The 12644-nt window shown below is 44.8% G+C and overlaps 3 protein-coding genes and 1 long non-coding RNA gene across 14 annotated transcripts in view; 2 read left to right on the forward strand and 2 right to left on the reverse strand.

The window, feature by feature from the left end:
* Window positions 1–9248, forward strand: part of magixa (MAGI family member, X-linked a) — a 58622-nt gene extending 49374 nt beyond the window's left edge. For 3 of the 5 annotated variants that reach the window (XM_061788901.1, XM_061788921.1, XM_061788912.1), the window contains exons 20-21: window positions 4091–4229; window positions 6706–9248. In XM_061788901.1, the coding sequence (XP_061644885.1) occupies window positions 4091–4229; window positions 6706–7271 (705 nt within the window). In that variant the 3' untranslated portion in view covers window positions 7272–9248. Of the gene's footprint in view, window positions 1–4090; window positions 4230–5557; window positions 5650–6705 lie in introns of all 5 variants that reach the window. The other 2 variants (XM_061788937.1, XM_061788929.1) reach the window with 2 other exon arrangements.
* Window positions 3335–6774, reverse strand: LOC133485378 (uncharacterized). The gene is made up of 3 exons (XR_009790677.1): window positions 6638–6774; window positions 3587–3767; window positions 3335–3487 (listed from the first exon to the last, which is right to left on the reverse strand). It is a non-coding gene; the product is annotated as an uncharacterized LOC133485378 (long non-coding RNA).
* A 1067-nt stretch (window positions 9249–10315) lies between the features above and the next one.
* Window positions 10316–12632, reverse strand: taf13 (TATA-box binding protein associated factor 13). Of its 6 annotated transcripts, none has more exons than XM_061789075.1 (2): window positions 12514–12632; window positions 10316–11017 (listed from the first exon to the last, which is right to left on the reverse strand). In XM_061789075.1, the coding sequence occupies exon 2, from the start codon at window positions 11011–11013 to the stop codon at window positions 10639–10641; it is 375 nt and encodes a 124-aa protein (XP_061645059.1). In that variant the 5' UTR covers window positions 11014–11017; window positions 12514–12632; the 3' UTR covers window positions 10316–10638. The 6 variants fall into 6 exon arrangements, with proteins under 6 accessions (XP_061645059.1, XP_061645022.1, XP_061645030.1 ...); XM_061789038.1 differs by lacking the exon at window positions 12514–12632 and adding an exon at window positions 11720–11851; XM_061789046.1 differs by lacking the exon at window positions 12514–12632 and adding an exon at window positions 11720–11801 and having other exon boundaries at window positions 10316–11014.
* slc35c2 (solute carrier family 35 member C2) overlaps window positions 11858–12644 on the forward strand; it is a 9265-nt gene continuing 8478 nt past the window's right edge. The window contains exons 1-2 of one of the 2 annotated variants that reach the window (XM_061789004.1): window positions 11858–12009; window positions 12575–12644. The exon at window positions 12575–12644 is cut by the window's right edge and continues 95 nt beyond it. In XM_061789004.1, the coding sequence (XP_061644988.1) occupies window positions 12629–12644 (16 nt within the window). In that variant the 5' untranslated portion in view covers window positions 11858–12009; window positions 12575–12628. Of the gene's footprint in view, window positions 12010–12077; window positions 12309–12574 lie in introns of those variants that run through there. The other variant, XM_061789013.1, reaches the window with a different exon arrangement.

Below are 12644 nucleotides of genomic sequence, written 5' to 3' on the forward strand. Positions count from 1 at the left end.
CGTCACTTTCTTGTGGACAATGCCTGTAACAGTGCATTTTTTCCCTCCATGTTGGAAACCACATTTCAAAACTGTTTTGGACTGAAATTGCATTGAATTAATCCTTTATGGACGTAGTTTCAAACTAGTCACTATTAATGTCCTGGCCTTGATCCAGTTGTAAACGTAGAATTGAAAATTTTTCTAGTCCTGGACCTTTGTTTGGACAGTAAATAGAAGTGTTGCCGGATTACCTGAATGGTACGGGTGATTCTGGGATGACAAGTGAGCTTGGAATTGTGGGCCCACTGAAGGACGTCAAAGCGTGTGGAATCGGGCACGAGCAGCCGGTTAGGAGGTCCAGACTTGGGATCTGGTTGGGTCTTCTGAGCCTCTTTAACCACTTGTTCGATTTTCCACGTGGCCGCCCCCACAAAGCAGGAAGAAGAAAGAATGGGCTCCGGTTCCACCGGGCTGGAGGGGAGGTGAATAAAGGCGGGAGAGGGCATCAGGCCGTTCCGGGAACCAGGACGGAAGGAGAGGCTAAAGTTGAACCTACTGAGAAACAACGACCAACGCGCTTGTCGGGTTTTCAGGCAGTTGGCGGAACGGAAATTAGCGATATTCTGGTGGTCACGCCATATAATTAAGGGAGAAAGGGTCCCCTCCAGCCAGTGCCTCCACTCCTCCACGGGCCAGACGATGGCAAGTAACTCACGATTCCCTAAGTCATAATTCCGCTCAGATGTAGAAAGTCATTGGGAGAAAAAAGTACAGGGGCGAAGTTTTTGGGATACCGGGTCTCGCTGGGAGATGACAGCTCCCGTGTCAGGTGTCAACTTCCACCACGAACTGGAGGGAAGGGTCAGGGTGTTTCAGGATGGCGGCAATGATAAATAGTTCCTTAAGGTATTCAAATGCTTGCGATGCAGCTGGGGTCCAATGGAATGGGGTGCTGGTGGAGGTGAGACTGGTGAGAGGAATGGCAACCTTGCTGTAGTCACGGATTAATCGACGGTAGAAGTTAGGAAAAGTTGTAGCTCTTTGCGGGTGGAGCGAGTGGGCCAGTTGATGACTGCTTGAATCTTGGTTGTAACTATCCCTTGGCAATGATGTCTTCTAAGAAGTGTACGGAGGAGAGATGGAATTCACACTTCTGGTTTCAGAAAAAGGCCTTGGCAGACATGCTGACAATGTTCCCTGTGGGAACAGGAGAAGATGAGGATGTCGTCTAAATATACAAAGACGAACTGGTTGAGCATATCACGGAGGACGTCATTGATGTTTTAAAAAACTGTGGGGGCGTTGGTTAATCCAAAAGGCATGACCAGGTATTCAAAGTGTCCGAGAGGGGTGTTGAAGGCAGTTTTCCATTTGTCCCCCTCTCTAATGCGGATGAGATATGCATTGCACAGGTCCAATTTGGTGAATATTTGGGCGTCGCAGAGGGGTTGGAAGGAAGGGTCAATGAGTGGTAGTGGAGCTTTGTTTTTGACAGTAATGTCGTTGAGACCTAAGAAGTCGATACAGGGGCGGAGAATGGTATCGTACTTTTCCACAGAGAAGAACCCGGCCCCCAGGGGGGAAGAGGAGGGTCGGATGAGTCCGGAGGCCACAGAGTCACGGATATGTCTCCATAGCTTCCTTTTCTGGATTGGGACAGGCGGCTGGAAAGGAGAGGGGCACCAGGCAGGAGGTCAATGGTGCAGTCATATGGGGCTGGGGGGGTAGAGGGCAAGATCCTTACGGAACACCAGGGAGAGGTCGTGATATACTTCAGGGACCCGGGAGAGATCGATGGGAGTAGTTGGTGACTGAGGTGTGTTGGAGGACGGGACGGCCAAGAGAAGAGGCCAACCGGTGATGGACAGGTGAGTCCAATCAATGACAGCGTTGTGTTCCTGGAGCCTGGGGCTACCAAGGACCAACGGAGTTTCCGGGGAAGGAATGACAAACAGCTGGAGGGTTTCACGGTGATTACCAAAAATAAGCAGGGTGAACGGTGCAGTTTGGTGGGTGACAGTGGAGATGAGTCGCCCGTCCAGGGCCGTAACCTTCTTAGGGTACGGGAGGGGCTCGAGAGGAAGCTGGAGCTGACACGCCAAACCCTCATGAATAAAATTGTCATCTGCGCCGGAGTCAATGAGGGCAGTAACAGGGGTGTTGAGAACGGGACCAAGAATATACGAGGGAACGGTCATACGGGAGGGAGAGCTTGGAGAGGAGTTGGTTTGGATCACCACGACGCTCCCAGGTCGTGTTGAGTAAACCTTTTGGGTTTAAGGGGCAGTTGACTATGAAATGACCTGGCTGTCAACAATAAATACATAGTCGTTGAGTGACGTGGCGCTGACGTTCCAGGGAGTCTAAACGGGTCTTGCCTAGTGGCACGGGCTCCTCCAATCCGGTGGAGGCAGCAGGGGGGTTCAGGGTGCGCCAGCAGGGGGTTCAGGGTGCGCCTGAGTTGCTGGAGGCGCTGTGCCCATGGATGGTGTTATACTGTGCGTTTTGATTCCTTGCTCTCGAGCTCTCTCTCAAAGACAATTGTCAAATTTAATCTTCTTCTTTTCCTTTCGGCTTGTCCCGTTAGGGGTCGCCACAGCGCGTCATTCTTTTCCATGAGAGCCTATCTCCTGCATCCTCCTCTCGAACACCAACTGCCATCATGTCTTCCCTCACGACATCCATCAACCTTCTCTTTGGTCTTCCTCTAGCTCTCTTGCCTGGCAGCTCCATCCTCATCATCCTTCTACCAATATACTCACTCTCTCTCCTCTGGACGTGTCCAAACCATTGAATTGTCAAATTTAATGACTAACGAAATTAAATTCTCCAGTGAGGTGGGCTCATCCCTGGCTGCGAGCTCATCTTTGAGCGATTCTGAAAGTCCTTTTGAAAAAGATCCCTCTTAAAGCGGCGTCATCCCAAACACATTCACTCGCAAGTATCCTAAAATCTATGGAATATGAAGCCACAGAACTCGAAACCTGGGTGAGGTCTAGGAGGCGCTGAGTGGCTTCCCTACCCTTAACGGGGTGGTCGAAGAGTAGGGTTCGGGAGGAGGAACGTGAGGCTCTTTGTACGGGGGTAGGTGTTGGTCGGAGGCTGCGGGCTCGGAAGAAATAGTCACGGGAGGGCTGGTGGGATGGCAAGAGAGAGACTTGTTGTTTAAGAGTATTCAAAGAGTCCATGATCTTGCGGAGGGCTTTGTCGTGTCTGCCTATCTGAGCGCCCTGGTGGGCGAGCCCTTCCCTCAACGCTTCCGGTGTTGCTGGGTCCATGTTGCCCAGAGTATTCTGTCACGATATAAAATTGTATCAGTTGGGTTGGAGCCAAGAGCAGACTGAGGCAGAGGGAGTAGATGAGTGGTTTATTTGCCAGTAGCTTAGCGTTCGGGTGTCCAAGGCGGGATCGTGGTCCGTAGAAACAAGGACTGTGCAGGAAGCGGGAACATGAGGTGGTAGAAGAGCTTGACAACGTGGTTGGAGCGGCAGTGAATCGGGAGGCACTGGAGGAGGACAGAAACACAATTGGATGAGTGCAGGTGCGAGTCGTCGGATAGTCACTTGAATACAAAACTTGGAAATTCGAGAATTGGCCTGTGTACCACAATGAAGTGTCTATTGACTCTGGCTATGGACTCTTGGATCTGGCAGGCTTATATGCAGGCAGTGATGAGTGCTGATTGATGACAGGTGCGCAGCCAAGGTGGTGCTGATTCCTGAGGAGAGAGAGTGAGAGAGAGCGAGAGAGAGAGAGGGAGGGAGAGGCAAGCTCCAAAAAGGGAACTGCATGGTAGAGATCATGACAGAGTGAATATTTGCGCACAAAAAAAACAATTATTAACATTAACATCAGTTTTAACATTAAATATGTTGTCTTTGTAGTGTAAATTGAATATATGTTGAAAGGGATTTGCAAATCATCGTATTCTGTTTATATTTACGTTTTATACAACATCCTAATTCGGGTTGGTAAATCCCACAAGTGGTCTCATTCCCTGCAGTTTGTAGGAAGATGCTCTCCTTTCTCCACTTGGGTGACATTTTTGTTTCTTTGCTTTTTCTTGAACCAGCCGCTAACACAGCAGCTTCTTGTTGGTTGCCCTCAGGTTTCTGACCAGTTGGTGGAGATCAATGGCAACAGCACAGCAGGAATGACGCACAGTCAGGCCGTGGAGCAGATCCGCAGAGGAGGCCATCGGATCCATTTGGTCCTGAAAAAAGGAAATGGCTACGTCCCCGATTACGGTGATGATGGCCACTTATGTGATGTCCCCCAACACAAAGATGACCTTCCTGACGCTGCCTTGTTTTTCTTTTCCACTTTTAACGCACACATCAATTCTTAAGGGAGACACTTTTTTTTTCACAAATTCTAACAGTTCCCAGGTGTTTTAATTCGGTTTGCAAAATTTGGTGAATTTTTCAAGTATCAAACTTTCCGTGGGAGTTTATGGGAATAAATCTGAAATGTATAAAACTGGCAGATTGGCTCTTAATAAGGAACTTAAATACGCAGTACATCAGGAAATATTTTTTAGCATAATCCTAACTAAAAGAACCAGATTTTATGCAAGTACAGTGGTACCTTGATTTACGAGTTCTCCAATTTATTGGTTACTCAAGGTATGAACATAGCTTGGGTCGATCTTTTCCTCTGTGTTGTGAGTCAAAAATTTGCATTACGAGCAAGATTTAGATATGCTGCCACTCGAGTGACGTGTAAAAAAAATAATAATAATGTGTTAAGGTAATATAATGCCCTAGTAGGTGGGCAAGGTGTGCTATTTATTTTGCAAGGATGCCTGCAGAGTGAGGAGCAGGCATGACCGATCGACCCACGCCTAATCCAACTGTTAAATTAGTTTTTTTGTTTACATTTTTGTTTGTTTGAATTTTTTATACATGGTTTATACTGGTCGGCATGGTGGGTGACTGGTTTGCACATCTGCCTCACAGTTCTGAGGTCTCAGGTTCAAATCCGGCCTCCCTGTGTGGAGTTTGCATGTTTTCCCCTCCGGTTTCCTCCCACATTGCAAAAACATCCATAGTAGATTAATTGAAAACTCTAAATTGTCCGTATGTTTGAATGTGAGTGCGAATGATTGTTTGTCTATATGTGCGCAGCAATTGGCTAGCGACCAGTACAGGGTGCACCCGGGCTCTTGCCTCTTGAGGATAAGCAGTTCATAAAATGGATGGATGGATAATTTCTACTACTGTATTGTCACATCATGTAACAAATAAGTTATATTACTCAGTACACTATTAAGTGGCATTTTTACTGACCAAAAAAAGAGATTATTTTGAGATAGAAAAACAGTTGTTCTCTTTAACCGTACCTTGGGTTACCTGGACTTTTCCATCCCTAATTTTCATTAACACAGCTAAAATGGTTAAAATTTTATTTTATTTTTTTAAACTGTGACAAATGGGCACGATAGAGCCCAGCGGGTTCAATGATACTTTCGTCCAATCAGAGCGCTCCGCCTGCTGACCATGTCTTCCTACTTTCTTTCTCTACCTTCTTCTTGCCCTCTTTTCTCTTATTCCTCCTCATTCCTCCTCCTCCTCAGTGGAGCTGTCCAGCCTGTCTCTGTGCATGACCAACTCCAAGCAGGGCGAGCCGTGCTTCTACGTCATCGGACGCACGGAACACTCGCGGTCGGTAACGTTCAGCGTCTTCTTCTCTTCCTTCTCCACCTGGCTTGTTCTTCATCTTCATCGCTCGTGACATCTGTGTTTTTGTGCACTGCAGACTTAGTAGGGTTGAGTGAGATGGCTTTCAAATGAAAAACTAAGATTTTGATCAAATTTTCCGCTTCGTCTTATAGAAAAATCAAAGGACATGATATGCTCTTCATTTTTCTTCTATTCTTTCTTCTATTCTGGGATTTGATTCCCCCCACCCCACATCATCAACATGCATCAATTTCCAATGAAAATGTTTTTTATTTAAAGAAACTAAGTACTTCCTCTGAAAGAAAATGTCCTTTATTAAAACATGTATCTAAACATGATCCTTGATAAATTTGCATTTTTAATGAAAAGGAACTAGGGCTGCAATGATTAATTGAAAAACTCAACAAAAAGGTCAACAAATTGTAAGAAAACAAATGTAAAAAACGCATGTATATGTTATGTTTAACAATGCAAAATCTATTTTTATCCGTTGACTAAATTAATCGATGGGATAATCGGTAGAATACTCAATTCTAAAAATATTCGATACCTGCAGCCCTAGAATTTACTGATAATGAAGCATTGTTAAAAAAAAGTGTGCTATCATCAACAATATATAATAATAATAATATATTGCAGTATTCTAGCCATAAAACTATGACAAATAATAATGAGTAAGGTTGGGTGACATAGCCTTCAAATAAAATTTTAAATAAAAGTTTTGCTTTTTGCTTGATTTCGCTTGATAATAAAAATGTTTCTTCCGAGCATTAATTTGCACCAAATTCCTCAGAAATATGAATAAATATGTTTTTCTCGACGGGTAATGTCAAAATAAATATTCCCTCTTGTAGAAAATGTATCAAAACCAGTATGTAAACACATTCCTTAATAAATTAACATTTTAATGAAATGAGCCATCAAACTTCATGGCTCGGCTGGTCCATATTAAAACGTGAATGAATGGCCCCCACCTAGTTAGCAGCATTTCGTGAACTTTGAAGGAGGCTCGGCTGATGTTTTCCTGTGTGTCTCATTTCAGGCCCTGAAGAAGAATCCTCTTCGTCCTCCTCTCACATGGAGGACCAGGAGGCTGATGCAGTCGCCGTGACGACCACCTCCCACAGCCCACAGAGGAGAAAGCGAGCAGGGGGGGCCAAACCGAGACCAAGACGAGGAGGAGTTGGGCCTCCCGATCTGGACCTGGACCTTGTGGAAGAGGAGGCAAGGAGGCGAAGGAAGGCGCAAGAGGAGAAGAGGAAAAGGAGGAGGGAGCAGGGTAGGAAGACAAGAGAAGAGACCACGCAGCAGGAGAAGGATACAAAGCATTCTGGGAGCTGCGAGGTTGCAAAGCATTCTGAGAGCTGGCCAGCTCCTCAGCAAGCGGCGTTCTCCTTCCTGATGCCGCGTGACGAGCCCCTGTCTGACAGCCAATCCGATGACAGCAAGTCGGGCGCCAGCGTGGCTTCCGATTGGAGGAGAGCTGGGCCGAGGCAGGAAGAGGGTCGGGGCTTACCCTGGCTGGAGCCCACCCCGCAGAGACTGACGCAGGTTCTGATTGGCAGTCGGCTCAGTGGGGGGGACCTAATGGGTGGACTCGTGCTCTGATTGGACAATGGCTGACAAGTTATGCTTATTTTTTGGGGCAATTTTTAAGGGCTTTCTTTTGAAGAGACAGGCCTTTTCCTGCACGTGATTGGACAACGCGGATTATGATTGGAGGGTGAGGCGCCATAGAGGCGTAGCCACACAAACGAGTATGCAAATAATAGAACTTAAAACCTGACAAATCCTGACGTTCAAGCATGTCAATCTTTTTATTTTTATAACCTGTTAGGACTTTAGTGAGTTATGATGATGATGATAATGATTATAGAGTAATAGAGAATGATTGCTTGCTTGTCTTGAAAAATCCTTTACAACTTCTTCTGATGAGCCATATACGCATACAGAATGGTGTCTGTGTGTGTGTCTGTGTGTGCGTGTGTGGGGGTGTGTGTTTGAATGTAGATTTTGGGCGTGTGTGTGAGTGTAGATTGTGTGTATTTTCTGTGTGTGTCTATGTGTGTTAGCACATGTGAATTGTGTGTGCATGGATTGTGGGTGTGTGTGTGGAATGTGTTTTGCATGTGGATTTTTTGTGTGTTTGTGCTTGTGGACTGTGTGGATTTGTTTGTGATTGTGTGTTTGTGGATTGTGTATTTGGATTTTGCGTTGCGTGTTGTGTGTATGCATTTTGTGTGTGTGGATTTGTTTGATTGTATCGTGTGCTTGTGGCTGTGGATTGTGTTGATCGTGTGGATGTTGTGTGTTTTTGCGTGGACTGTGTGTGTGTGGATTTGTTTGTGAATGAATGTTGTGAATCGTGTATTTGGATTTGTGTGTGAGAAAGGACCATAATCTATTCTTGTAATGATGACTGATTGCTTGCTTGTCGTGAAAACTGCTTCTGATGATGAGGCATACACAGACACACACAAACACACACAGTTCTGCTGGCTGTCAGTCTTATCATCACTATGGCAACACAGCCCAATAAGCAGTTTGTTACATTTCCCAACCTTTATCGAGCAAAGGCACAGATTTTACATTATAAAGTCTTACAGCTTACCACCAAACAAAAATATAATAAAAAGTATATATACACTGAAATTATAATGATCTCTTTCCAATTTACTCACAAATGTACTTACCGTAATTTCTCATTTCTCAAATTTTTTTTTCCTCTTCCAGCCTTGTGTGTTTATTTCTCCGCCTCCGAAGAGGGTCCTCACGCCCGCTCAGGCTGGCGCCTGCTCGGCAGGCCCGCTCCACAGCGAGACTGAGAACCCCCCAGTGTTTGTTCTTTGCTAATATGAAAACGCGAGTAGAAATGCATGGTGAAAAAGAGGCACGAACGTTATCCAATTAAACATTTCAGAATTCAACGAATTTCATTTCAACAGTGCATTAACATAGAGCAGAATATTTCTTTGATAAATCTAATAAAATACAGATAATCCTTCATTATTTGACCATGGATAGCAGCAATTGTTGGCTGTGTTTTATACATAGGTAGACGGACGATTTGGGGGGTGCATATTATACTCGAGAGCACATCATACATGAGAAATTACGGTACTCAGTGTGTGGGTGCCATCACTTATTCTGTTGTATGACTGACATCAAGTGGACATGCAAGTTTGTTGTAACGTTTGTCATTTAGTGGATGAACATTTCATTATTTTGCCTGTCACTCTATGTCACTGGCATAGATAGCTGAACAAAAGATACCGTAAATTTGTAAACGAAAAATGTGTGACAAGTAGTGAAATTGAATCATTTCCCATACACATTGGTTAGGAATCACTGTTCTATAGTAACAATCTTGCTCCGACATCCTGCAGCTATACGTGCTAATTAAAGTGCCTCGTTGCCTCAAGCCTTCGCCCAGCAAGAGGGCACCGAGGCTGCTGGCAAACTTCCTGTCAGAAATCCACCCCGTCCTCCCTCTGGGTCCACTTCTTGTCTGTCTCACTTTTATGGCCTGATTTATGGACTGTTTCAAGAAATTATTAAACATTATTATTAAATATTTTGAATGTTTTTTGTTTGTCATGTGAGAAAAGAAAAGTTTACAGCAAGCCTAAGAAGCTTATGCTGTTGTCTCACCTAAAATGAGTGCCCACAGAGTTTCCATTGGATTTTCACATGCAGCATTTTATCGACACACAATTATCTGTATAACACACACAGTCACTTTTCTGTAATTTTGTCACATTTAAAACTAACACTTTTTAAATCATACAGTGTATTTTCAATTTAACTAAGGTTACATCGTCCCCGTGGTTGGACCAACAATCACAGGCAGGCGGCGTGTCCCCGTAACAGAGCCGGGCTGTACCAGGCTGTTCATGGGGATTTGGGAGGTCTACCAAAATGTTGGCAGGTGCCACCTGCAGCCGCGGGTGGAGGTAGTGCCCGCCGCACCTCTGAAAGATGGGTAGCTCCAAGTGGCGGGTGTGAAGAGGTGAGCGGAAGAAGTGTGGATAGAGGCGAGCCTGCAGGGCGACCCATGGCTCCACGGTTTAATCGATCTGACGTCCAATCACAAGCTCGTCTCTCACCTGCTGTGCAGGGTATCGCCACTTGGATGGGTAAACCAGGAAGTTGTAGGGCAGCTTGATGGTGTGGGGACAATCTCCCCCATTAGGGATGGCGGAGTTCTCCTTGAAGGTGATTTTATTGTAATCCTGCAACTCCGCCATCTCCTTAAATTACATGAACATTAGGACACTTGCTACCTTGCTGTTTTTGTGTGCAATGTGTCGTGTAATTGTGTATTGTGTGGGCATGTGTGTGTGAGATTATTTTTCTGTGTACCGTGTGTATTGCATGTGTACTGTGTATAATGTTTATGTTAAATTTGTATTGTGTGAGCATGCGTGTATGTCTAACAATCATATACACAACTGCACAAAATCTGCATGCACACAGACGACACAAAACAACACACAGTTCACACAATATACACAAATGTGTACCCTTTCTTAGGGTGCAAATGTGTGCCTCAAGAGCAATGCTTGCGACCCTCTTTCACTCCGATGTCCCTCCTTGCATGCGTACGTTCTTATGCACTCTTATGTAACACAAATTATTAAGCACAGTACGAGTTGTCTGGTCAAACATAAACATACGTTTATTTAAAGGGTTACAGGGTGCAAAACATTTACTTAAAAAAATGATTACATTTTCAAAACAAGGTAAAGTACTGTGTGCACATGTCAGTAAATAATGTATTTACTGTCCAAAAACATGCACGTTAGGTTCACGGGAGATTAATTTGTCCATAGGTGTGAAAGCTTGTTTGTCTGCGTCTTGTGATTGACTGCCGACCAATCCAGGTATACCAAAGTCAGCTACGATTGGTACAAAATAGATGTCAAAAAATAGATCAAATAACTGTGAGTGTGTTTGCAATTGTTTCAGCTGGTGTTTATGAGCCATAGTTTGCCTCGTCAAAAGCTTTGCGGGCCCTCTTGAGCTCCTCATTCATGGTCAGCAGGTCTTTGACTCTGGCGAATTTCCTGGGATCCTTTCGAATGAGGAAGACGATGTCCTCCACCTGGACGCGACCCTGGCGTCCGATGGACATGGCTTTGTGGGTCATTTCTGTGATGAACTCGATCACCAGGTCTTCCAGGATATCCACCGACTCAGTGTACGGGTTCTGGTCGTCTCCGAAGCCGTACATCATGCACCGGAGCTCCTTGGAGAAGAGCCTCTTTCTCCGGCCGTGGCACACATCCACTCCACCGCAGGTCTCGTCCAACTCCTCCTCGAAGCCGGTCTCATCCTCTTCGTCTGCCATTCTGCTGCAAAAACAACAAAAATCATAGTTATATTATTAGTATTTATATTCAGGGTGTCTCTTAACGTTCCACAATTAGAAAAAATAAGCACTTTGGTTTTGAATGAAAACACATTTCAATATGTATTAGCACAGCTGGAGTTATCCTTGTAATGACTTTCATTGAGAAAATGTGTTTTATATCTTTTCCTGCTACACCCTCGCTTTCAAATGCCCCTAAAGACAAAAATCGAGAGGGGTGAGATCGGGGGTTCGGAGAGGCCACTCCACAGCACCACACAGACCAATTTAAGCATCTGGAAACTGCTGATCTAACCATTGACGTACGTGGAAGCCATAATGACATGAAGTTATCATTATCAATTAGCATGAAATCAACAAAAGAGGGTGCAATGCCACCTCATATCCCGGGCCACACCATTAATTTACCGGCACCTTGGATCTTCGTTGGACTCATCCAGTGACGATTAAGATTTTTCCCAAAACGTACGTTTTGCCGATTAACCTTGTTCCAGTGTTTTGCTAAATTCGACCGCAACCAACCATTCGACTGCTTCCTGAGCTGGCCCTCGGTATGATTTTAATTCGTTGCTCTGTATTCAAACGCATTTTTTTTAAGGTATCTTATTATTTTTTTTTTAATGTTGAATCCCGTCTGTATTTAAAAAAAATAATCCAACTTTACGCAAGGGAAATAAAATCTCACTTTGAAATTAGAGGAAGAATCACAACAGAGTGCCTGTTCTTTCAAATCTGCTTCCGGCTTTCTTTCGTTGACAGGAAGTGAGTCTTGGCTGAAAATGTGAGCTTTTTGTAAACACTGCCCCCGTGTGGCGGATTTGTTTACACAGCGTAACAACTGACGTGTACTCAAGTCAAGTAATGAACAGTCTCGCTTTAAATCCTATAATTAATACGCAATAGCTCGTTTATCTTCCGTGTTTCAACGCACGCGGACCGAAGTCGCTTCTAATGACAATTCAACACATGTAAAAGGTCTGTACTGTATTTGTGTCGTCAAATGTAGGGCAGTTGTGGAAGAGTGGTTCATCAGTGATGTGCAAGGAACGATCACCGGAGTTCATGCTTGCCGCGTTGAAAAAAAAAACCAACAACAACATATGCCCATAATAATCAACAGAGTTCTCCTGACAGTCTGGAGATGTGTGCTCAAAAGTCAGCGTAACCGCGAGAGTGACGATCGTCTTGCACCGTAGCGTCGTTGTGACCGTGCAAATTTGGCATATTCGCCACTTGAGTGGATCGATGGCAGTAATAGATTCCAATACGCATCGGTGAGCTAACGTTAGCTTGAACTAGAAAGTGGAGCTAGGTTGAAAATAAACGTCGGAACCCGTGTCAATGTTGTCAGCGTTACCGGCGAGTGCTCCAACTTTCACAATGAACGGGTCATAATTTATAATTCAGCAGTTTAAATAAGGGCAAGTTGACCTGTTAGTCAACGTGCTAATAAACACTGCGAGCCATTTTTGAACTCACCGGCAATTAGTGTGCTTGCTTGGCCGGTCGTGTCTGAATTTTGTCTAAAAATCCACGACAGGTGTTTCAAAAGGGGGATAAAGTTCACTCTGCAGATGACACAAGGAGTCTTTGTATGGCGTGGCCGGTCC

Source organism: Phyllopteryx taeniolatus, chromosome 1 (assembly GCF_024500385.1).
Source record: "Phyllopteryx taeniolatus isolate TA_2022b chromosome 1, UOR_Ptae_1.2, whole genome shotgun sequence".
In the NCBI taxonomy this organism is placed as follows: domain Eukaryota; kingdom Metazoa; phylum Chordata; class Actinopteri; order Syngnathiformes; family Syngnathidae; genus Phyllopteryx; species Phyllopteryx taeniolatus.